Source organism: Hypanus sabinus, chromosome 9, assembly GCF_030144855.1.
Source record: "Hypanus sabinus isolate sHypSab1 chromosome 9, sHypSab1.hap1, whole genome shotgun sequence".
Classification (NCBI taxonomy): domain Eukaryota; kingdom Metazoa; phylum Chordata; class Chondrichthyes; order Myliobatiformes; family Dasyatidae; genus Hypanus; species Hypanus sabinus.
In genome coordinates this window covers 13,899,488-13,923,751 of record NC_082714.1, presented here as the reverse complement: position 1 = coordinate 13,923,751, position 24,264 = coordinate 13,899,488, and the positions used below count along the sequence as shown (strand labels likewise).

Sequence of the window (24,264 nt, the reverse complement as noted above, 5' to 3'; positions counted from 1 at the left end):
AATTAACAGACCAGCTAGCACTCCTTGGCGGTGTGGGAAGAAACCAGAACCCAAGGTTGAACCCATGCAGCACCAGGTGAAGAGGCTACAAATTCCTTACAGAGAGAGCTGGAAGTCAGGACTGAATCTTCTGACTCACTCCTCCAAGGATCATCAACTTGTGGTGGAATGGCCTGGCAGAATCAGAATCAGGTTTAATATCATCGGCACATGTTGTGGAATTTGTAAAGCTGGTGACAGCAGTACAATGCAGTACATGATAATAGAGAAAAATAATTAAGTAAATCAATTGCAGTAATTATATATATTAATTTGTTAAATTAAAAATAGAGCAAAAACAGAAATAATTTTTCAAAAAGTGAGGTAGTGTTCATAGTTTGAACATCCACTTAGGAATCGGATGGCAGAGGGGAAGAAGCTGTCCCTGAATCGCTGAGTGTGTGCCTTCAGGCTTCTGTACCTCCTTCCTGGTGGTAACTATGAGAAGAGGGCATGTCCTGGCTGATGGGAGTCTTTAATAAAGGACACACCTTTCTGAGGCTCTACTCCTTGAAAATATGTTTGATACTTGCGAGGTCTGGAGATCCTGAAGCCGATGCCATCTGGAGGTTGGCACCTGGTAGGGTCACTTATGGTAGTAACATCAAGGGGGAGGTTCCAGACAAAGGGAAATTCAACCAAGACCTCAGCAGTAGAGCTGGCTGAAGATGACGGCACATCACAACGGCACTGAAGATGGAGGGAGGCTGGATCAGTGAGGGGGTCCCCTGTCATCTTGCACTCCATGTCACGAGACCCTGTCCCCGACCTGTCAAGGACCATGTGGTGGCTTCCCTTGCATCAGCCACTCCATCTTAAACAATGTCACGCACAGGCGTTCTCCATTTAAAGAATAACCCCTTAGGAGAACCTGACCTGAGTGATCGCACTACTAGAGCTATGAGGCAGCAGTTCTACTCGATGTGAAGAAGATGTTTCCTTTGGTGGGGGAGTCTAGGACCAAGGTGTTGAGCCTCAAAATAGTAGGGTGTCCAACGAGAACAGAGATGAGGAGCCATTTTTTGAGTCTGTGGAACTCATTGCCACAGGCAGCTGTGGAGGCCAGGTCACTTTGCATTTAAAGCAGAGATTGATATGTTTATGATTAGTCAGTCCATGAAAGGCTATAGGAAGAAAGCAGAAGAATGGGGTTGAGAGGGCAAAGGATCAGTTATGATAAAATGGTAGAGCAAACTCGATGGTGGAGCAGACTTGATGGGGGGTATGATTGAATCTTACTCGCTGCACCACCTTGCTACCCTGTGCGCAGAGCTCAGAAACCAAAAAGAGAGAATACTTGAGAGGTCAGGCAGCATCTGTGGAGAGAGAAGCAGAGTGACATTATGACCTTTCAATGCAACCCATGATAATTGCTTTCCGGTTGACACAATCTTCCTCATCCTGTCAAGAAATTTCACCAGTGATGCTTTTTGTTCTTGTGTATTTATTGCTGAATCCACATTGTATTTTAAGTGGGATAGATTCAGCATTAGAAAGACCCAGCTTGATTTTGTTTTATATTCATTTATAGGACCTGTGCTTCACTGGTAAGGCCAGTATTTAGTTGCCATCCCTAATTACTAGAGTGGCTCCTGTTTTCTGAATGGAACTTAAAACAATAACGTGCATAAGTAACAATTTCACTTAACTGTGGTATTTGAAACAATGGCGTATATTTCTCAGGTTGCAGAAAACATTTACAAGAATTCGTGTAGTGTTTTTGAATATTCCACATACGTTAACATCTGTAAAATCTACAGGTGCATTGTCCTCACTACCACAGATCAAGCAGGTGTGGTAAGGCATTTAAGGACAGACATAATGAAGTCAAGTGAAGAAGCTAATAATCTCCCAACACACACAAAGGGCTGGAGGAACTCGGCAGGTTAGGCAGCATTTATGGAGAGGAACAGACAGTAAATATTTCAGGCCAAGACCCTGAGATCCCTTCATCAGGTCTGGAAAGGAAGGGAGAAGAGGCCAGAATTTGAGAGTGCGGGGCGGATGGTGGAGGGGAAGGAGGACAAGCTGGCAGGTGGTAGGTGACACCAGGTGATGAGGAAGGTGGGAGGATCAGGGAGGGATGCTTAAGTAATAAGCTGAGAGGAGATAGGTGGAAGAGGTAAAGGGCTGAAGAAGAAGGAATCTGATGGAGAGGAGTCTGGACCATGCAAGAAAAGGAAGGTGGAGGGGCACCAGCGGAGGTGTGGAGAAGAGAATAGGGAAGAGAGGAACCAAATTGAAGAATAGGAAGAGCAAGAAGAGGGATAAATTACTGAACATTAGAGAAATTAATGGTCCACTGTCCCCTCCTATCACATTCCTTGTTCTTCAGCCCTTTACCTCTTTCGCCTATCACTTTTCAGCTTCTTACTTCATCCCTCCTCCCCCATCCACACACCTCCCTCCTCACCTGGTCTCCCCAATCACCTGCCAGCTTGTACTACTCCCCCTCTTCCACCTTCTTCCACCTTCCTTTCCAGTCCTGATGAAGTGACTCAGCCTAAAACATCAACTGTTTACTCCTCTCCAGAGATGCTGCCTGAGCTGCTGAGTTGCTCCACCACTTTGTGTGTGTTGCTGAAGAACTCCAGCATCTGCAGCATCTAAACACAAAAGATTCTGCAGTTGCTGGAAATCCAGAGCAATGCGCACAAAATACTGGAAGAGAGACCTTCAGAATCTCTTGTGTTTATAATAATCTCCCAAATTATTCTTACTCTGGGGAGAAAAATAGTTTGTCAGCAGCTCCATTTTAAATCTCACATTCTAATGAGGTTTAGCAAAGCCTTATCCAACTGAAATTAATGCGAAAGGAGAAAAAGAATGTTTGAGAAAATTAAGTTGAGAAGTTAATGGAGTATGTTATATCAGACTGAATCAATTGGCGTTATATGGTGGCATCCGTCGATCTTGAGAGACCATGGATCTGCGCCTGGAGTTTCCAGGGCGCAGGCCTGGGCAGGGTTGTATGGGAGACCGGCAGTTACCCAAGCTGCAGGCCTTCCCCTCTCCATGCCACCGATGTTGTCCAAGGGAAGGGCACTAGGACCCATGCAGCTTGGCACCAGTGACGTCACAGAGCAATGTGTTGTTAAGTGCCTTGCTCAAGGACACAAACACGCTGCCTCAGCTGAGGCTCGAACCAGTGACCTTCAGGTTACTAGTCGGATGCCTTGCCCACTAGGGCACGTGCCAACACAATTGGCATTATAACCGAGGTGGATATTCACTTTCTGCAGTCTACTGCCCTGTTAGGATGCCTGGTTGGAGATACTTCTCTACCAAAGGAAGTGTAAGGTGCTCCATCCCTCCACTAGCCTGCAGGTCGCCCTTGGGCAAAGTGTAACGTCTGCTTAGCTCACCCTGATCAGGGTCATGTGAAGCCATGGGAGCAGATGGTGGATGGTCATATGGGTAGCCGGTGCATATCACAAGTCCTGGTTATGCAACCACTGATGCAAGGCAGACAATCTCTGCAGGGTATTGATAATGGCTGGGGTCACCACCTTCTAAAGACACTGCCCAGAAGGTGGCAATGGCAAACCACTTCAAAAGCAAAATTTGCCAAGAATGATCTTGGTCATGAGACCATGATCATCCATGTCATATGACACGGCACATGATGATGATGTTGCGTTTTGCTGCATCTATTCTCTTAACCAAACCCATTTCTGATTGACCCAACGTTCGAAGTTCAAGGAAAATTTATTATCTAAGTACATATCTGTCTCCATATGCAACCCTGTGATTTATTTTCTTGTGGGCATACTCAGTAAATCCATAATAGAATAATAACCATAAAGGAATCAATGAAATAACACACCAATTTTCCTGTTCAACAAATGGGCAAAAAACAACCAACTGTACAAATATAAGTAGAAGGAAAAATAATAAATAAATAAGTAATAAATGTTGAGAATATGAGAGACCCTGAAAGTGGGTCTATAGGTTGTAGGAGCATTTCAAAGATGGGACAGGAGCAGTTGAGTGAAGTTATGCCCTTTTGTTCAAGATCCTGATGGTTGAGGGATAATGATTGTTTCTGAACCTGATGGTGTGAGTCCTGAGGGTCTTATACCTTCATCCTGATGGGAGCAATGAGAAGAGAATATATCCTGGGTGGTGGGGGTCCCTGATGACAGATGCTGCTTTCCTGTGACAACATTTCATGTAGATGTGCTAAATGGTTGGGGGGGAGGGGGGGCTTTACCCATAATGTACTAGGGCATATCCACTATTTTCTGTAGGATTTTCCATTAAAGAGCATTGGTGTTTCCATACCAGACTGTGATATAGCCTGTCAATATAGTCTCCACCACACATCTATTGAAGCTTGACAAAGTTTTAGATCTAGTGCCAAATCTCCGCAAACTGTCCACCCTGTTGTGACTAATGAACGTATGGTTTGGAAGGTATCTTCCGACTGTTGATGAAGGTATTTTAAATAACAGTATTTCAGTATTTATGACTGGCACTGTGCAGTGTGTTTGCACTATTAAAGATGCAGTTAATTCAACATTTAAATCTGGTAAGAGGATACAATTTTATAAGAAGCTCAGCTGGGTTTATCTTTAATAACAGCTTGTTGTAGTATTGTTGAAATGCAATAAACTGACTAAAACCTAACTATATTAGCGCCATTTGCAAGAATGTGGGAATTGTGTTTGTAATCCCAAATGCACATTGCATTGTTTGGATGTAGGCAGCCTTTAGCACAGGGTGCAGCATAAAGCAGGTCAATAATTAGACATCTGCTCACATATAAAATGGTGGAGAAAATCAGCTGGTCAGGCAGCACCTATGGAGGGGAATCTATGGAGTCGGATGTTCTGGACCAAGATCTTTTGTCAGGACTGCAAAGGAAGGGGGTTGAAGCAGGAAAGCTGGCAGGTGTTAAGTAAGGTAAGGTGAGGAGGAAGGTGGGTGTGTGGGGGGAGGGAGAATGAAGTAAGAAGCCGGGAGCTGATAGGTGGACGAGGTAAGGAGCTGAAGAAGGAGGTATCTGACAGGAGAATGCAGTAGACCATGGAAGAAAGGGAAAAGGAGCGGCAACCAGAGCAGGTGAGTAGAAATGAAGGGGTGAGAGAGTGTCCACAATGAAAAACGGAGAAGGGGGAATTGGGAATAAATACTGAAAGATGGAGAAATAAATGCTCATGCCATTCGACTGGAATATGAAGTATTGCTCTTTCACTGGTTCCCCTGTTTCTTCCCTTTCTTCCATAGCCCAACAAGAGGAGATTATGGAACCCAGTATAATTGTTCTCCAGGTAGAGGGTGCTGCATATGTGGAACTTCCTGCTGCTGAGGGATGTGGAGGCCAAGTCAATGGCACCTAGATCCGTATGGATGAGCCAGGCCAATGTGCCTGTTTCCATGTTGCTGACAGTACCTTGCTTGGACTTCAATTACAAATAGTGATGACACAGTGTCCAACTGGGTCTTGCGATCACAAGGAAAGCCCCTTACCTCGTCCACCTATCAGCTCCCAGCTTCTTACTTCATTTCCCCCTTCCCCCCTGCACCCACCTTCCCTCACCTTATCTTACTTAACACCTGCCAGCTCTAATCTTAGCAATACTCTTTAGTTTTGGGAAAATAGGGATGGAGAATAGGTATCAGTAACATACTCATCCTGTGGATGAATAAATAAAAATATTCTTTTTGGATTTTATGAGCTGTTATTTCCAAATGTATTGAGGGGTACGCTTCTCTATGAGATCTGGTCCTAGGTGAGTGTGACTGTAGCAATGCTGGTAATCTTGTATAACGTTACATGACACAATTTACAGTCCTGTCTTATGACCTTTGAACAGGAGGATCCTCAAAATAGCAATTCCGGAGAAGAGAAGCAAATGGCAAATATGCTAACTGTTCGAAAGGCCTCTGTGTCTCGAATGCATTCTTTGCCAAACGACAGCTACATGTTTCGACCTGTTAGATCAGTGCAAGCTCGATTTCCGTTGCCTGAAGTCGATCCCTATCAACTTACATCACTCACAGGTAGTTAATTTTAAAATGAATGAATTAATTAATTTTTAATTAATTAAAAATTGTGTTTTTCTTTTATTCAGAAGCTCAGTTGCTTGAGTCAGACAGTGGAGACATCCCAAAATATCTGTGAGCATCTAGCTATCCTTCTTCTCTTCCCTCCACTTTCTTATTCTACATCTTCTCCCTTCCTTTCCAGTCCTGATGAAGGGTCTCAGCCCAAAACATTGACTGTTTATTCATTTCCATAGATGCCACCTGTCCTGCTGGATTCCTCCAGCGTTTTGAGTGTGTTCTTTGGATTTCCTGCACCTACAGAATTTCTTGTGTCTCTGAGCAACTGTCCAAGTTATGGCGGCACTGATTTGTGAAAGCTCTTGGGAGAGGACCTCCAGACACAGGACCCTAGAGGTCTGATGCACTGCCTTCAGCTGACCAGGCACGGGGGCTAGAGGACAAAGTATTGGGTCTCCTATTCTATCAGCATAAGCATCTTGACTGCTCCCATGACCTTATATCTGAGGGTCACTTTGAAACATTCTATTCCCCACCTGTCACAGTCCCATTTGCACCCATTTCCTCGGCTTGGATTATTTTTGTTGCTTTCAATCAAGATTGCTTTTTAATGAGAGCATACCAGTTTCAGTAGTAGTCTCCACTTCCAGAGACTTCTGACAACAGTCCTTGACCATCACATCACATATGGCTGGATGTAGATGGATCAATAGCCAGTCTTAAGTACATCTTATATCTAATGGGTTCCCACAGGTTTGCTCGTTTAGGATTGTTTAATGTGATTTCCAGTGCACAAGTATAGAGGGAAATGAAATAATTGTTACATACAAAAAACAATGGAAAAAAACAACAAAACAAATAAGGGGGTCTGCATTATCAGTGCACAATTTTTGTACCTAAATGTTTAACACGTGGTATTCAGAACTATCAAGCTATAAGTCAAGATCGACAACACGTGCAATCTAGGTCTCTGAATTCTCCCTTGACTATAAAATGTAGTTGTTTCTTTGATAGTGAAGACTACCAGAATAACTTTTTTATAGTCCCTCTTTAAGGTTGTTATAGTGGAATAAGCTCCCGCTACCCAAAAGTTCTCCCTTTGGGGCGTGCATCTCAAATAGCCTCTGACAATTAAATCCAGCTCCCAGCCTTCATGTGTGGCTTAGCTACTTAATACAGGTACTTAACACATTGTTAATGAGGAGAATGGGTAGACTGTTCCAAGCTGACTGGAAGACCGTTTCTCAAAGAGCTACATGTTACAACGGTGGTGTGCAGAACAGTAAGTCCAAATGCACAATGCATTGAACCTTGAAGTGGATGGGCTACAGCAGCAGAAGACTCCAAACTTACACTCAGTGGCCACTTTATTAGGTACAGGAGGTAGCTAATAAAGAGGCCACTGAGAGTATATGGTGAATAAAGTTGATCCTGGACACTCATTTTGGCCCATCAAGTCTGCACTGCCATTTCATCATAGCTGACCCATTTCTCTCTCAGCCCCATTTCTCCTGCCTTCTCCCTGTATTGCTTCATGCTGTGACTCATCAAAAATTTATCAGCCTCTGCCTTAAGTATGCTGAATGCTTGGACTTTACAGCTGTCTGTGGCAAAGAATTCTATATTCTCTCTTGGCCTAAGACATTTCTCCTTATCTCCATTCTAAATACACGTCACTTTATTCTGAGGCAGTGTCCTCTGGTCTTAGTTTCCCCCACCATAGAAAACATCTTGTCCTCATCCCCTGTATTGAGGCCTTTCAAAGTTCAATAGGTCTCAATGTGATCCCCCCTCATTCTTCTGAGTTCTTGTGTGTACAAGCTCAGAGCCATCATACGCTTCTCATTTGGTAAACCTATCACTTCCGGAATCATTTTCATAAACTTTCTTTGAACTCACTCCAATGTCAGCACATCTTTTCTAAGAAAATGGGCCCAAAGCTGCTCACAATATTCCAAGTGAGGCCTCACCAGTCCCTTATAAAACCTCAGCATTACATCCTTGCTTTAATATCCTAGTCCCCTCAAAATGAATGGAAAACATTGCATTGGCCTTCCTCATCACCAAACTAATCTGTAGAGAATCCTGCACGAGGACTCTCAAGTCCCTTTACACTTCAGATTTTTGAATTTTCTCTCCATTTAGAAAATTTATTTCTTCTACCAAAGTGCATGACCATACACTTCCTGACACTGTATTCCATCTGCCACTTATTTGTCTTATGTCCTAATCTGCCTAAATCTTTCTGTAGCCTCTGCTTCCTCAAAACTGCCTGCCTGTCCACCTGTTGTCCACAAACTTGGCCACAATCCATCATCCAAATCCTTCATGTAATACCATGGGCTGTTAACTTGTTAAGCAGCCTCATGTGTGGCATCTTGTCAAAGGCCTTCTGAAAATCCAAGTGCAGAACATCCACCAGTTCTCCTTTGTTCATCCTGTTTGTTATGTCTTTAAAGAATTCCAACAGATTTGTCTGGCAAGATTTTCCCTTGAGGAAACCATGCTGACTACAGTCTATTTTATCAAATGTGCTTCCAGGTGCCCTGAGACTTCATCCTTCACAAATGGCACCAACATCTTCGCAACCACTGAGGTCAGACCAACTGGCCTATAATTTCCATTCTTCTGCCTCTCTCCCTTCTTGAAGAGTGGAGTGACTTTTGCAATTTTCCATTCCTCCAGAACCATTCCAGAATCTAGTGATTCTTGAAAAATTGTTTTCCCACATATTAAAACTATAATCAAAATATAAAATAAAAAATACAGGAAGCACTCAACAGGTCAGGTGGCATCTGTGGAGAGAAAAGCATTTAATGTACCAGATTAATAACTTTTAATTTTCTATTTTTATTTCAATTTCTGTTTCCTGTATTTGTATTTTTTTTTTGCTTTTTAATTACAATTATAATCAGTGAGTCTAGCTTTTGCAAGACAGTTGAAGGATTGTTTAAGTTAAAGTTTATTGTCATTCAACTATACTGCCAAACGAAACAACATTATTCCAGACCAAGGTGCACAAGACAGTACATATAACTCACACACAATGCAGAATGTAGTATTACCACAAATAACAAAATAATTTCCAGAAGTCTGATACTTTGCAACATATAAGATTATTAAGGGATTGGATAAGATAGAGGCAGCAAATATGTTCCAGATGCTGGGAGAGTCCAGTACCAGAGGGCATGGTTTGAGAATAAGGGGTGGGTCATTTAGGACAGAGTTAGGGAAAAACTTCTTCTCCCAGAGACAATAGACAATAGACAATAGGTGCAGAAGTAGACCATTCGGCCCCTCGAGTCTGCACCGCCATTCTGAGATCATGGCTGATCATTCACTATCAATACCCAGTCCCTGCCTTGTCCCCATATCCCTTGATTCCCCTATCCATCAGCTATCTATCTAGCTCCTTCTTGAAAGCATCCAGAGAATTGGCCTCCACCGTCTTCTGAGGCAGTGCATTCCACACCTCCACAACTCTCTGGGAGAAGAAGCTCTTCCTCAACTCTGTTTTAAATAACTGACCTCTTATTCTCAATCCATGCCCTCTGGTACTGGACTCTCCCAACATCTGGAACATATTTCCTGCCTCAATCCTATCAAATCCTTTAATTATCTTAAACGTTTCAATCAGATCCCCTCTCAATCTCCTCAATTCCAGCGTGTACAAGCCCAATCTCTCCAATCTCTCTGCGTAAGACAGCCCTGCCATCCCAGGAATCAACCTAGTGAATCTATGCTGCACTTCCTCAATTGCCAGAATGTCCTTCCTTAAACCTGGAGACCAAAACTGTACACAATATTCCAGGTGTGGTCTCACCAGGGCCCTGTACAAATGCAAAAGGATATCCTTGCTCTTGTACTCAATTCCCCTTGTAACAAAGGCCAACATTCCATTTGCCCTCTTCACTGCCTGTTGCACTTGTTCATTCACCTTCATTGACTGGTGAACTAGGACTCCTAGGTCTCTTTGCATTTCTCCCTTACCTAACTCTACACCGTTCAGACAATACTCTGCCCTCTTGTTCCTGCTTCCAAAGTGGATAACTTCACATTTATTCACATTGAATGACATCTGCCAAGTAGCAACCCACTCACCCAGCCTATCCAAGTCTCCCTGTATTCTCCTAACGTCCTCTTCGCATGTCACACTGCCACCCAGTTTAGTATCGTCAGCAAACTTGCTGATATAGTTTTCAATGCCCTCATCTAAATCGTTGACATAAATCGTAAAGAGCTGTGGTCCCAATACAGAGCCCTGTGGTACCCCACTAGTCACCTCCAGCCAGTCCGAGAAACACTCATTCACTGCTACCCTTTGCTTTCTATCTGCCAACCAGTTTTCTATCCATGTTGAAACCCTGCCCCCCAAGCCATGAGCTCTGATTTTACTCACCAATCTCCTATGTGGCACCTTATCGAATGCCTTCTGAAAATCTAGGTACACAACATCCACTGGCTTACCCTCGTCTAACATCCTTGTTACACCCTCAAAAAACTCCAACAGATTAGTCAAGCATGATTTTCCCTTGGTAAATCCATGCTGGCTCGGCCTAATCCTATTTCTGCCATCAAGATGTGCCACTATTTCGTCCTTAATAATGGACTCAAGCATCTTCCCCACGACTGACGTTAAGCTAACAGGGTGATAGTTCTCCGTTTTCTACTTCCCTCCCTTCTTGAAAAGTGGGATAACATTAGCCACTCTCCAATCTTCAGGAACTGATCCTGAATCTAAGGAACATTGGAAAATGATTACCAATGCATCCGCAATTTCCTGAGCCACCTCTTTTAGAACCCTCGGATGCAGACCATCTGGACCCGGGGATTTATTAGCCTTCAGTCCTACCAGTCTACTCATCACAGTTTCTTTCCTAATGTCAATCTGTCTCAATTCCTCTGATATCTCATGACCCTGGCCCATCCATACATCTGGGAGATTGCTTGTGTCCTCCCTGGTGAAGACAGATCTAAAGTACGCATTAAATTCTGTTACCATTTCCCTGTTTCCCATAACAATTTCTCCCAAATCATTCTTCAAGGGGCCAACATTGTTCTTAACTATCTTCTTTCTCTTCACATAGCTAAAAAAGTTTTTGCTATCCCCTTTTATATTCCTGGCTAGACTGAGCTCATACCTGATTTTTTCTCTCCGTATTGCTTTTTTAGTTAAGATCTGCTGTTCCTTAAAACTTTCCCAATCATCTGTATTCCCACTCATCTTAGCCCTGTCATACTTCTTTTTCTTTAATGCTATACAATCTCTGACTTCCTTTGCCCCTTCCCCCTCTTTGAATCTTTCTTTCTCATTGGAATGAACTGCTTTTGCATCTTTTGTATTATCCCCAAGAATATCTGCCATTGCTGATCCACTGTCTTTCCTGCCAGGGCATCCGCCCATTTAACTTTGGCCAGTTCTTCCCTCAAGGCTCCATAGTCTCCTTTATTTAATTGCAACACTGACACTTCTAATCTGCCCTTATCCCTCTCAAATTGTAGATAAAAACTTATCATGTTATGATAACTACTTCCTAATGGCTCCTTTACTTCAAGATCACTTATCAATTCCTGTTCATTACACATCACCAAGTCCAAAATAGCCTCGTTCCTGGTTGGCTCAAGCACAAGCTGTTCCACAAGTACATCCCTTAGACACTCCACAAACTCCCTATCCTGGGGTCCAGCACCTACCTGATTCTCCCAGTTCACCTGCATGTTGAAATCTCCCATAACGACTGCATTACCTTTAGCACATGCCAATGTTAACTCCCTAATCAACTTGTACCCAATATCCACGCTACTGTTTGGGGGCCTGTACACAACACCCATTAGGGTCTTTTTACCCTTACTGTTCCTCAGCTCAATCCACACAGACTCTACTTCCCCTGTTCCCAAGTCACCTCTTGCTAAGGACTGAATCTCATTCCTCACCAACAGGGCCACCCCACCCCCTCTTCCCATATTTCTGTCTCTACGATAGCACGTATACCCTGGTACACTCAATTCCCAGGCCTGATCCCCTTGCAGCCATGTCTCCGTTATCCCAACAATATCGTAGTTCCCCATTTTCATCTGAGCTTCAAGCTCATCTGTCTTATTTCTGACACTACGCGCATTCATGTATAGAATTCTTAGCCCATTCCTCCTCTCTTTGCTTAAAACACTGTCTACTGTACCTAACCCAGCTCCTTGAACTTCCATCAGGCTAATTGCACCCTGAATTTTGATGACCTTCTCAAGATCACCCAAACCTTCTACACATTTAACCCCATGCTCCTTCTGACCAACCCTCTGGATCTGGATCCCTGCCCCCTGCACATCTAGTTTAAACCCCCCCGAGCAGCACTGGCAAACACTCCTGCAAGAATGTTAGTACCCCTCTGGTTCAGATGTAGACCGTCCCTTCGAAACAGATCCCAATGTCCCTGGAACAAAGACCAATTATCCAAAAACCTGAACCCTTCCTTCCTGCACCATGCTCTCAGCCTCGTATTAATGTGCATAATCATTCTATTCTTCGCCTCACTCGCACGTGGCACAGGTAGCAATCCTGAGATTGTCACCCTGGAGGTCCTGCCTTTCAGCTTCACTCCTAACTCCCTGAACTCTCTAAGCAGGACCCCCTCACTCACCTTACCTACATCGTTGGTCCCTACATGGACCACTACATCTGGGTTCATGCCCTCGTTCTCAAGAATAGCCTGCACCCAATCTGAGATATCCCGGACCCTGGCACCAGGGAGGCAGCATACCATCCGAGACTCCCGATCTGTCCCACAAAATCTCCTATCTGCCCCCCTAACTATAGAATCCCCTAAAACTATCGCTCTCTTCTCTTCCCTCCTCCCCTTTCTAGTTGAGGGTTCAACCTCTGTGCCAGAGGCAGGACCACTACAACTCATTCCTGGTAGGTCATCCCCATCAACAGTATCCAGTACGGTATACTTATTGTTAATGGGAATGGCCGCAGGGGTGCTCTGCTCTCTCTGCCTGCTCCCCCTGCCTCTCTGGACTGTCACCCATCTGCCTACTTCTTGGATTTTTGGTGTGACTACCTCCTGATAACTCCTATCTATCTCTGCCTCTGCCTCCCGAATGATCCGTAGTTCATCCAGCTCCAGCTTCAACTCCCTAACTCGGGTTGATAGGAGCTGCAGCTGGACGCACCTCTTGCAGGTGTGGTCATCAGGGACAACTGTGTTGACCCTGACTTCCCACATACTGCATACGGAGCACACCACTGCTCTGACTGTCTCCCCCATACCTGAACTGGATTAATAGAATAAGTCTAAAAAGCACCTAGCGACCTTACCTTCTTCCCCTCAGCGAGCAATCACACAGGCTTACCGAAGTCCCCTTACACCGAAGCCCACTTAGCCAAAGCCCAGGACTCTGCTTCCACGGACTCCGCTGCCCGCTCTGAAAAGAAGTCCTGCCTTTTAAAGTGCGCGCTCGACGCTGACGTCACTCGCGCCTGCGCAGTTCCCCCTCCTCCACAGGTATTGACCAGGTAGGCTTAAATCCTACCTACACGGTCGTATTCTCTGAGCTCCCAGCTGAATCACAAGCTGTAACTTGCTCCCGATTCAAGTGACCACTGTGAAAAAAAGAGAGTTGTGAGGGTCTGGAATGCACTGCCTCGGAAGGCAGTGGAGGCCAATTCTCTGGATGCTTTCAAGAAGGAGCTAGATAGGTATCTTATGGATAGGGGAATCAAGGGATATGGAGACAAGGCAGGAACCGGTATTGATAGTAGATGATCAGCCATGATCTCAGAATGGCAGTGCAGGCTCAAAGGGCCGAATGGTCTACTTCTGCACCTATTGTCTATTGTCTAAGGTGCATTTACAACACACGTTAAAAAGTAAATGCTGCAAGACCACTGACACTTCATACGTGATGAGACCTGGGTGGCGATAGGAAGTTCAGTGGTCTCAGGGCTTGGGAGAACAAGCTGCTTTCCATCTTAACAATCCTTGTCCTAATGCTACAGTACCTCCTGCCTGATGGTAGGACGTCAGAGTTTGTAGGACAGATGGGAGGGAACCTTGACAGCATAAGGATGTTGTGGGTTAAACGAAAAGAATCACTTCTTTGAAGCTATTTAACTTGTTTCTTTACTCTTTAACTTGTTTTTGAACAGGCTCCATGACTTCAGTGCATTCCCAGCCTGTCGAAATCTCTGCTTGTCTTGGAGTTCCCTCTGAGGTAATTCATCATAATTATGCTTCGACCAACCGCATCGCCCTCCCCAAAATCCCTCCTCCACAGCGACCACCACGATCACCCAGTATAAACAGGCTGCTGAATAGACAGGTATTGATAGATCTTGTTTTCAGAGAACCTTCACAAATTATATTAACGTAGCTTGGAATAGAAATCAGTGGCATTTGATTTTAATTTGCACAGAGTGGCTGTTTTGTAGCCCCAGTTATAAGTGAACTTGATCTTACATAATAACCCCCTTTCAAAGTTCAAAGTCCAAAGTCACTTTCTATCAAAGTACATCCCACACGTCACCATGTACAGCCGTGAGATTCATTTTCTTGCAGGCATACTCATTAAAGTGGAGGAACTCAGCAGGTCAGGCAGTATCTGTGGAGAGGAATAAACAGTCAACGTTATGGGCCGACACCCTACATCAGGACCCAACGTTGACTGTTTATTCCTCTCCATGGACGCTGCCTGACCTGCTGAGTACCTCCAACATTCTCTTTGTGTCATTCCAGATTAACAGCATCTGTGGAATCTTATGTGTTTAGAGAATGCAGAATATAATGTTAAAATTACAGAGAAAGTGCAGCCAGGTAGGCAGTTGAAGATGTAGACCAGGAGACCAAGAGTCCATTTTCATTGCACCAAAGGTCCATATAAGAGTCTTATAACAATGTTGTCCTTGGAGTTTGGTGGTACAAGTTTCTGGGTTTTGGTGGTGGGGTTGGGGGATGAAGAGAGAATGACTGAGGTGGGAGGGGTCTTAGATTATGTTGGCTGCTTTCCTGAGGCAGCTAGATGTATAGACCACGTCAATGGAGAGGAGACAGTTTTTCATGATAATAGGCTGTTCACAATTCTCAGTTATTTCTTGAGTCCAAAGAGAATACTATACTTTTTCATGGTGCATCTAAAGATGTGAGCGTCATCACTCTGGTGCTAAATTTTTGAGGAAATAGAAGTGTTGGTGTGCTTGCTTGAGCTGCTTACATTGGGCTGTTGAACACAAAAACCAGGACGTTTCTTTCAGAGTTGTCCTGCTTATAGGTCAGGATGTTCATCATTCAAACACATGGAACAGTGTAATAGATACCTACTAAATATGCCAGCAAATATAAGGGCTTACCATTCTGGTGTAAGTAAGTAAGTAATTCTGAATTATGTAAGAAATCTTAAATGTTAACTTTTAAGATCTAAGGACTTGATACCTCAGATTTTAATTGTTATTGGAGCTTACTGTTTTCTTTCCCTGTCCTCTAGCCTTCTCTCTGTTCTAGTTTTCTTGTCCTTGATTCTGCTTTCTGTGGTATTGAATTACATATTATAATGGGTCTGTACTCCAAATCGTTCGATAACTACTTATATAAACTTCTCATTAAGCTTCATCATGGCAGTCGAGGAGACCATGAGCTGACATATTGAAATCCTAACTGAAGTTGGTATTCTAGCTTCAGTTGTTAACTCAGGGGTATCAAATATTACAGATCAACGCCATTAGCTTGCACTCATCTCACCTTTTATCTATAACTCCATTTAAAAATATATATATGTTACTTGTCTCTTGGCTGTCTGAGAAATTCAATTCAATTTCAAAACCATGTAAATGAGAAAAAAAGCGGGTTTTGTTAAAAGCAGCGATGATTTATTAATTCCCCTAAAATCAGACATGGTTGATCAATGTCCGTTATTGAAGATTATCAATCTCCTTAGTTGGTCTGGTCTGTTTGTAACAGAACTCTTGAATTAAAATGGACTCTTGTAAAATATAAAAAGTGCAGCAGAAGCTGGATATCTGAAAATTGGTAAATATTCAAGTTGCTCGGTATCTCAGGCAGTAACTGTGAAGAGAGAGCCTGACTTAGCATTTTAGGTCAATGACTCTTTATCGGAAAATTGGCTCTTAAGAGCCCTATAAAGTGAACTGGAGACCAGCACCTCATATTGTACCTGGCAGTCTACAACTTGAGGATGTGACATTGAATTCTCCAATTTCTGGTAACCTATTCCCCCTCACTTCATTTTCTCTTCCCTTTTTATCAACACAGTTTCTCTACGCCCATGCCACCCCTGCTCATCATCTCCCTATTTCTTTCCCCTCCTCACCCAGATCCACCTATCACCTCCCAGCCTCCCTCATTATCTCCACCCCTCCTCACCCAGATCAACTTAACACCTCCCAGCCTCCCTCATTATTTCCACTTCTCCTCACCTGGATCCATCTATCACCTCCTTGTTTCTCTCACTCTTTCCACTCTTCCTTACCCAGATCCACCTATCACCTCCCAGTGTCTCTCACTATTCCCACCCCTCCTCACCTGGATCCACCTATCACCTCCCAGTGTCTCTCACTATTCCCACCCCTCCTCACCTGGATCCACCTATCACCTCCCAGCGTCTTTCACTATTCCCAGCCCTCCTCACCTGAATCCACCTATCACCTCCCAGCGTCTTTCACTATTCCCAGCCCTCCTCACCTGGATCCACCTATCACCTCCCAGTGTCTCTCACTATTCCCAGCCCTCCTCATCTGGATCCACCTATTGCCTGCTGGCTTTTGCTCTGTCTCTTCCCTTCATCTCTTTATACCAGCTTCCTGCCCACAATCTTTCAGTCTAAGTGAACGGTCTGGTGTGTCCGTTTTCCATCTCAGATGCTAACTGACCATTGAGTTCCTCCAGCATCTTGTCTGTTGCAGCGAGCCACCAAGTTATACTGAACTGAGTTTGAGCAACTTTAACTGTGACAACAGCTTTCCTTCAAATAAAACTTGTTAATTGGTTAGTAACTACACAACAAAAGTACATCTTTCCAATAACCAATACAAGAGATTCTGCAGATACTGGAAATCTTGAAGAACACGTGCAAAGTGTTGGAGGAACTTAGCAGGTCAGGCAGCATCGATGAAGAGGATTAAACAGTCAAGGCTTCAGGTTGAGGCCCATCACCAAGACTGAAAAGGAAGGGAGTGCAAATTGGCTGGTGACAGGTAAAACAAGGCGAGGAGGAAGGTGAATGAATGGGGTAGGGGGTTGAAGGAAGAAGCTGTGAGTTGATAGGTGGAGGAGGTAGAGGGCTGAAGAAGAAGGAATCTGATAGGAGCAGACAGTGGTCCATGGGAGAAGGGAAGGAGGATGGACACCAGAAAGAGGTGAAGAGCAATGGGATATAAAAAAGTGGTTGAGAGGGAGCTAGAATGGGGAATGAAAATAGAGAGAAGGGGGAGGGAGTAGAAATTAGCAGAAGCTGGATAAATTGATGTTCATGGCATCAGATTGGAAGCTACCCAGGTGGAATATGAGGTGTTGCTCCTCCAACCTGAGAGTGGTCTCATCATGGCAGTAGACGAGGCCATGGACCGACACATCGGAATGGGAAGTTAAATTTTTCCATATCATAACTTGGGTCTTAAGAGAGTGTTACGATCTGGCAACAATGAATCTAGAATTGAGTCCAGTTTTATAAATAAATAAACATTTATTAAACACTGCTCAATAAAAATGAAAAGTAAACAAAAAGTAAACTTAACCAGAAGTTAACTGCTATACGGCAACTCGACAGTTCGTAAAGCGATAAATGTGAAAACAGTTCTTTATGCAGTCAATTAGGAGAGACTTTCCTGAAGTAATGAATTCCTCAACGATGTGACATTACTGCTGATCCCAGCCAAAATATATCTTGCCCGAAGGATTTACGATGAAGGAAATAAAAATGGCTTAAAGGAACTGACTTTTTCCTTGGCAAATAATGCTGCCCCAACCCTTTCTGCCCTTACACAAGACAGGGGTTTTCTTGGATGCAGGTTACTAATTCTGGAACGAAGATCCAATAAGGTTGATCCTGTATTACCGCTGACGACACCAACTTTACTCGATCCTTTGGGTTCCCGCACTTCGGTAAACCTTCACTCTCCAATAATTAGACATTAAAATTAAATCGAAGATACATCAAGCATAACTGGCAGTGATTTTAAAAACTGCTGGTACAACTTACAGTAGAAAGTAAAACTCCACTTTAAACAAAATGGCGTCATGAGACGAATGCACAGCATAACGGAGTCACTGACGAATTAAACAACGAGCTAACCTGCGCCACAGGAAGGCTTTCCCATTTTATACCTGTTGTAACAGGCACACTGGTGGGAAGTTACATCACCCCACGATCACAAGACCATTACATCATACTCACCAGATACTCAATTACATCATGATACCCACAGGGTATGTAACAAGAGGAAATGACTTGTTAGGTGGCTAGGTCTGCCAAGAATGTAGGGGTAAAATTGCCTGATACCAGAGACCAAGCATTTAAGGTGAGGGGGGTAGGTTCAAAGGAGATGTAAGGGACAAGTTTTTTTGGCGGGTACCTGGAATGCACTGCCTGGAGTGTTGGTAAAGGCAGAGATATTAAGAGATGTTTAAGAGACCTTAGATAGGCACATGAATGTGAGGAAAGTAGAATGATATGGACATTGTGTAGGCAGAAGAAATTAGTTTATTTGGCATTTTGATTTCTAATTTAACTGGTTCAGCTCAACATTGTGAGTCAGCCGGTCCATGTGCTGTACTGTTCTCTGTTCAGTAAGCCATGGTTTCAATTTATGGCGTTTAATAGAAGAAAGGGTTTACAAATTATTGATAAGAGACTATCAGCAGTATCAATTCTCTCTTTATTTTCTGTCCTGTTCTAGGAGTCGATCTGGAATGACTCTGTGGATTGTCTGAGTGATGATTCGAAGAACGTCATTCAGTCCACTGATGGTCTGCACCCAAATCCTCCACCTCATCGCATCCTAGTCCCGCCGCTGATACACCCTACCCCGTTATCTCCAAAGGTCACCCCCCAATCTTCGCCGCTGCCGGTGCAGCGTGGCAAGCAGTCGAGCGTCCACACGCGCAGCCAGGTCTACAGCCAGCGAAGCATCCCCAGCCGCTCACCCAGCCACAGCAGCGGGACCAGCAGCCCAGCCGGCTCCCTCCTCAACCCGCCGGACCCGGCCGATGAGGAGGTGCGGCACATCAGCGACTCGGCCAGGAACTGGAGGAGGGAGCCCAAAACCCGGAGCCTGTCGCCGTCACCTTTTCTCTCTCCCAGCCTGTCTGAGGTAGCCTTAAGGAATTTCAACAGCACAGCCAGTCTGGCCGAAGTTGTTGGGGAGAAGGACCTAGGAAAGTTTCTTAACATCGATGCCAGAGAACAACTGATGAAGCCTTCTTGGGCTGTTGACCCCAGGAGACATTCCATTGAAATATGCCCCTCAACTGATCACGAAGAGGCAGACTCCGAGTTTGAAGGTGAGTCTTCTGGTGAAGATAGGCCAGAGCCTTCTGTCCTTGTCCAGTCAGATACTGGACGTGTCCTTAATGCCCAAAGGAAGGAGAAGATGAGTCCACCCTGCATCTCTGTCGAGCTGCTGGTAGAGAGTGAGAGTGGGCCAGCGTCTGAGTCCCAAGCCAAGGGGCATCTACGCAGGCGCACACTGTCCAGCGAATCAGTGGTCCATAGAGAGGCTTCAGATCCGGCAGATCTCACGCCTGGGGCACATCCGTCCAAGCCGGACCGCCATTTCCCCCCAGCTTGTCAAAGGAAGCATCTCACTATACCAGACTTTTCATTCGACCTTCCCGACACCGATTCATTAAGCAATTTGTCCAACCTGTTTCCCGACAGTGACCACTCAACTCCTTTGGCAGACTCCACCGAGCCGAAGAAAGCGGACCACTTAAAAAAGCCAGGTGAAAACTCTGACTCGCAGAGGGTTGAAACCAGTAAAGATGTTCTCAACATCACCAAAAGCCCCATTAGGAAGCGGGGACTTACTCGAATGATTAGCACACGGGACGACACAGATGATCTTGTGGTATAGCCAACATGGGGCAGAATGACTGAATTCACGCCAGTTAATCTGCAAAAAAAAAACAGAGACAGTTACTCTGGCTAATGGTTCCTGTCATTTGATCTCTTGTCATTGCTTCAAGGAGTTTGTAAAGGGATGCAACAGAAAAGTGGGATATGCAAACATTTTTTTGAGTGGAACTTGATTAGCTCCCCATAGCTCAATCACATTGATTTGAGTTGGAATTGTGTACTGGCACATTGTTGTGCAAACCCACAGTATACAGCAGTGCAGAAAAAAAGATGAGAACTGTATAATACTGTAATGTTTGCAATGTACATACAAAATAATTATGTATTAGTGACAAATAATTTAATTATCTCTTCATAATGCACATATTTTTATATAGAACAGTAATGTTTTGCACACTTAAAATTGAAATCAAAGTTGAGTGGTGTTTTCTGGTGTTTGAGTGGTATGTATATAATTTAGATTTTTATTTTTGTTTCCTTTTCTGCTTGCTCATACTAGCTCTATATTCTAAATGTTTACGTTTTTTTTAAGCGTAAAGCTCCTTAACCAAGAACCAAATTACTACTGGATTGTAGTCAGTGCAATAATAGATTAATTCATTGTTCAGTTCTTTTATAAACGATTGTGTTTTCAACCAGTCTAATTTGCAATAAATTAAAGAAACCATAGAGAATAACAAGGCATACTGATATTAGGAACATGTTGAACAAAAGAAAAATTAAAATTAAACAGCGAGTTATTTATTCAATTGCATTTTCTTTGCTGTTCGGTAAGTTATTGATGGTATTTGTAACGTTACATGCATTTGCTGGTCAGTGGTGTTCTGTGTAGCCTTTGAACGCATACCTCTTTATGTTACATATATCATGCCAAGGGAGAGCCATGACTTCTTTCCTAAAGGCCTGTTTCTGTGTTCGACTTTTATTTGAGCTTTCCGCTAATCTGTTTCACATAAAAATATGTTCCAGTTGTTTTTAAATGTACAATAAATCAGCGCTTCTGTCTTTAAAACTCTGTGCATATTCACTGCGAAATTCTAAGTATCAAGAATAACACTGGACATCAAAGATTTTGCTTTTTGAATACTTTTAGGTGTACCTTATGGATTTTGGGCTGTTGGTCATGAAAATTGCCATGAAATTTCCCTAAATCGCACCATTTTTCTGAATTCTTCTCTATTTGTTACTTAAATTCATAAATTCATAAGTCAGAATAACTGACGCCAAGATTAAGGATTACATTTTTATTGGTCCACAAATCAAGCAGGTCATCAATGCAGGCAATTTGAAGAACTTCTAGTACGACCGGAGAAAATCGCATGGAAGGCATTGAAGGACATTGCTGAAATTTTCCTTGGCAACTACAAAACGCTAAGCTATGTGCAGCTAGTTGCCAACATGCTTCAGGGGTACGAAATCACAAAGTGCAACATGTCTCTAAAGATTCATTTTCTACATTCTCATTTACAGTTCTTCCCTGCAAATCTTGGCGCTGTCAGTGACGAGCATGGTGAAAGGTTTCACCAGGACATTGCGGTCATGGAGAAACAGTATCAGGACAACTGGAATCCATCAATGCTGGCGGATTATTGTTGGACACTTAAGCAAGAAGCCTCAGGCATTGAGTACAAACGAAAGTCATCAACAAAGCTTTTTTAGCTTTAGTTGAACTATCACAATGCAGCAGCAACATTATGCAATTAGATGCATTATATTCAATAAAAGTTGATTTTGTGTTTCTTCAAATTCCTATGTGACACAAGTAGTCTAAAATTATATTTGTGTTCAGCTTCAAGTGGTCTATCATGAATAAAAAGTGTCTGAAGAAGCAGCACATCTGAAAAAAAAAATCGTTGTCCAATGTAATTGAAGATAATTGATGGAAGTAAGAAAGATATTTTTTAAATTAAGACAGATGGTAACAGTCTTTTCCCCAAGGTAGGGGAGTCCAAACCAAGAGGGCATAGATTTAGGTTGAAAAGGGAGAGATTTAGAAGAGACCTAAGGAGAAACCTTTACATATGGAGGATGGTGAGTAAATGGAACAAGCTGCCGAACATGGTGGTTAAGCCAGTTACAATAGTATTATTGAGAAAAAGCATTTGGATGGTACATGGTAGGAGGAGGCCTGGAGGGATATAGGCTGATCACAGAAATTTGAGACTAGTTGGTTGGGCACTGTGGTCGAGCCAGCATGGAATTGTTGGGCCATTTTGCTCTGTAACTCTATGATTCCATGTGCTGTTTAAACAGGGTTTACTTTTCCAATCTGGAAGAGAAGCAATTCTAGTAAGTGGTTTTTTGAAATTTGGGATAAGATCAAATGTTTGCTTAAGGAGATTTTAAAAGACTGTGGCCTAGAAATTCTTAGCTCATAGTTAGTGTAATTTTAACTAAGGTGCTCTCACCATGCCATGAATGCATTCTGTATTTGAGGATTTGCAGTGAAAGCAGTGAGTATGTCCTGTGACTTCAAATGGCATGCAACATGCAATAGTGGTCAGATCTTGCTATTGTGAATGCAGAACTTCATTGGGCTTCAATCACAGCTGCAGGCTGTCATCGCTGATTAAACTGAACTCTGAAAACTTGCACTCGTTCCTTCATCACAAGCAGCACAGCCTCCGTCTCCACACTTTTCTAAAGTCTGAACAGAGAAAAGCCATGTTGTATGCAGCATTGACTAGCTCATCGTCATTGCGTGCCTTGTCGTATGATGTAGACGATCATGGTCTCATGACCATGATTGTTCTTGGCAATTTTTTCTATATAAGTGGCTTGCTATTGCCTTCTTCTGGGCAGTGTCTTTACAAGACGGGTTGTCTTGCCATTATCAGAGATTGTCTGCCTGTTGTCAGTAGTCAGATAACCAGGACTTGTGATATGCACCAGTTGCTCAACAACCATCTACCACCTGCTCCCCATCGCTTCATGTGACCCTGAGCAGGGGGCTAAGCAGGTGTCCAAGGGTGATCTGCAGGCTAGCGGAGGGAAGGAGTGCCTTGCACCTCTTTTGGTAGAGACGTATCTCCACCCCGCCACCTTAAATTGAATACCAGTTATGAATATTGACCATTTGATAAACGATATGCTTGGACTCTTTTACTTGCATGGTCAATCTCCATTCACAAGAGAGATGTTAAAGGTCAATAGAAACTACTAATGATAATTTGAAACTAGTGAATTAATTGTCCTTTAGTTGGTCAGGCAGCACTTATGGAAAAGAGTACAGTCGATGTTTCAGACCGAGACCCTTCAGTAGGTCTTGCTGAGGGCTTTAGCCCGAAACGTCAACTGTACTTTTTTCCATAGAAGCTGAGTTACCCCAGCATTTTGTGTGTGTTTCTTGGATTACTAGCATCTGCAGACTTTCTCTTGTTTGTCCCCTTAGTTGATATGTGTTTTGCGTCCTTCCATTACAGTTTTATCTCATCTACAGTAAGTGAAATGGCTCCGGGAACCTGCTGTAAAATAGGAAGCTATGCTCTTCAAGGAACTAGCCTGGGATATCTGCCCTCCATCTGCAATCTATCCTTGCCTGGAGATTATTTTCACCCTTGCTTTGCCATAACTTCCACAAGGCCTTCACTGGAGGATGGTAGCTTGTTCGTGCATTAGTTAAAAGCCCCGTTCCAGGGAATCAACTGGAGAAGAGATGATGGGTCATCCTTCTGAAAGACAAGTCATTATTCCTCCTCAGTGGAAGGATGCTGTGACCATCATGATACCACCCCAAGTGTCCACTTCAATGGCACCATTTCACATTTATTGTAATAGTTTGGTTTACGTGCTGTGTGTGATTTCAGCTTTGTGGGTGCGCTGGGTCCAGAGGAACATTGTTTCATTTGGTTGTAGAAATGCACCCAGGGGAATCCCACATAAGCTCATAAGACATAGGGACAGAATTAGGCCATTTGGCCCATTGAGTCTGCCCTGCCATTTCATCATGGCTGGCCCTTTCTTTTCCCTCCTCAGCCCCACTCCCCAGCTTTCCCCCTGTAACATCAAATGAAAGGGTTATCATACAAAGAACGTTCAATAGCTCTGGGTCTGTACTCGCCAATCAAGAACTTGGCCTCCAAAGCTGCCTGTGGTAATAAATTCTGCAAATTCACCACCCTCTGGCTAAAGAAA

At 43.6% G+C, this 24,264-nt stretch overlaps 1 protein-coding gene across 1 annotated transcript in view; it reads left to right on the top strand.

Annotated features, from left to right (window-relative positions):
- Positions 1-21,876, top strand: part of cacna1ha (calcium channel, voltage-dependent, T type, alpha 1H subunit a) — a 348,995-nt gene extending 327,119 nt beyond the window's left edge. The window contains exons 31-33 of the mRNA XM_059979077.1: positions 5,859-6,045; positions 14,195-14,259; positions 18,953-21,876. Coding sequence (XP_059835060.1) covers positions 5,859-6,045; positions 14,195-14,259; positions 18,953-20,128 — 1,428 coding nt within the window. The 3' untranslated portion in view covers positions 20,129-21,876. The remainder of the gene's footprint in view (positions 1-5,858; positions 6,046-14,194; positions 14,260-18,952) is intronic.
- Positions 21,877-24,264: the final 2,388 nt, after the last annotated feature.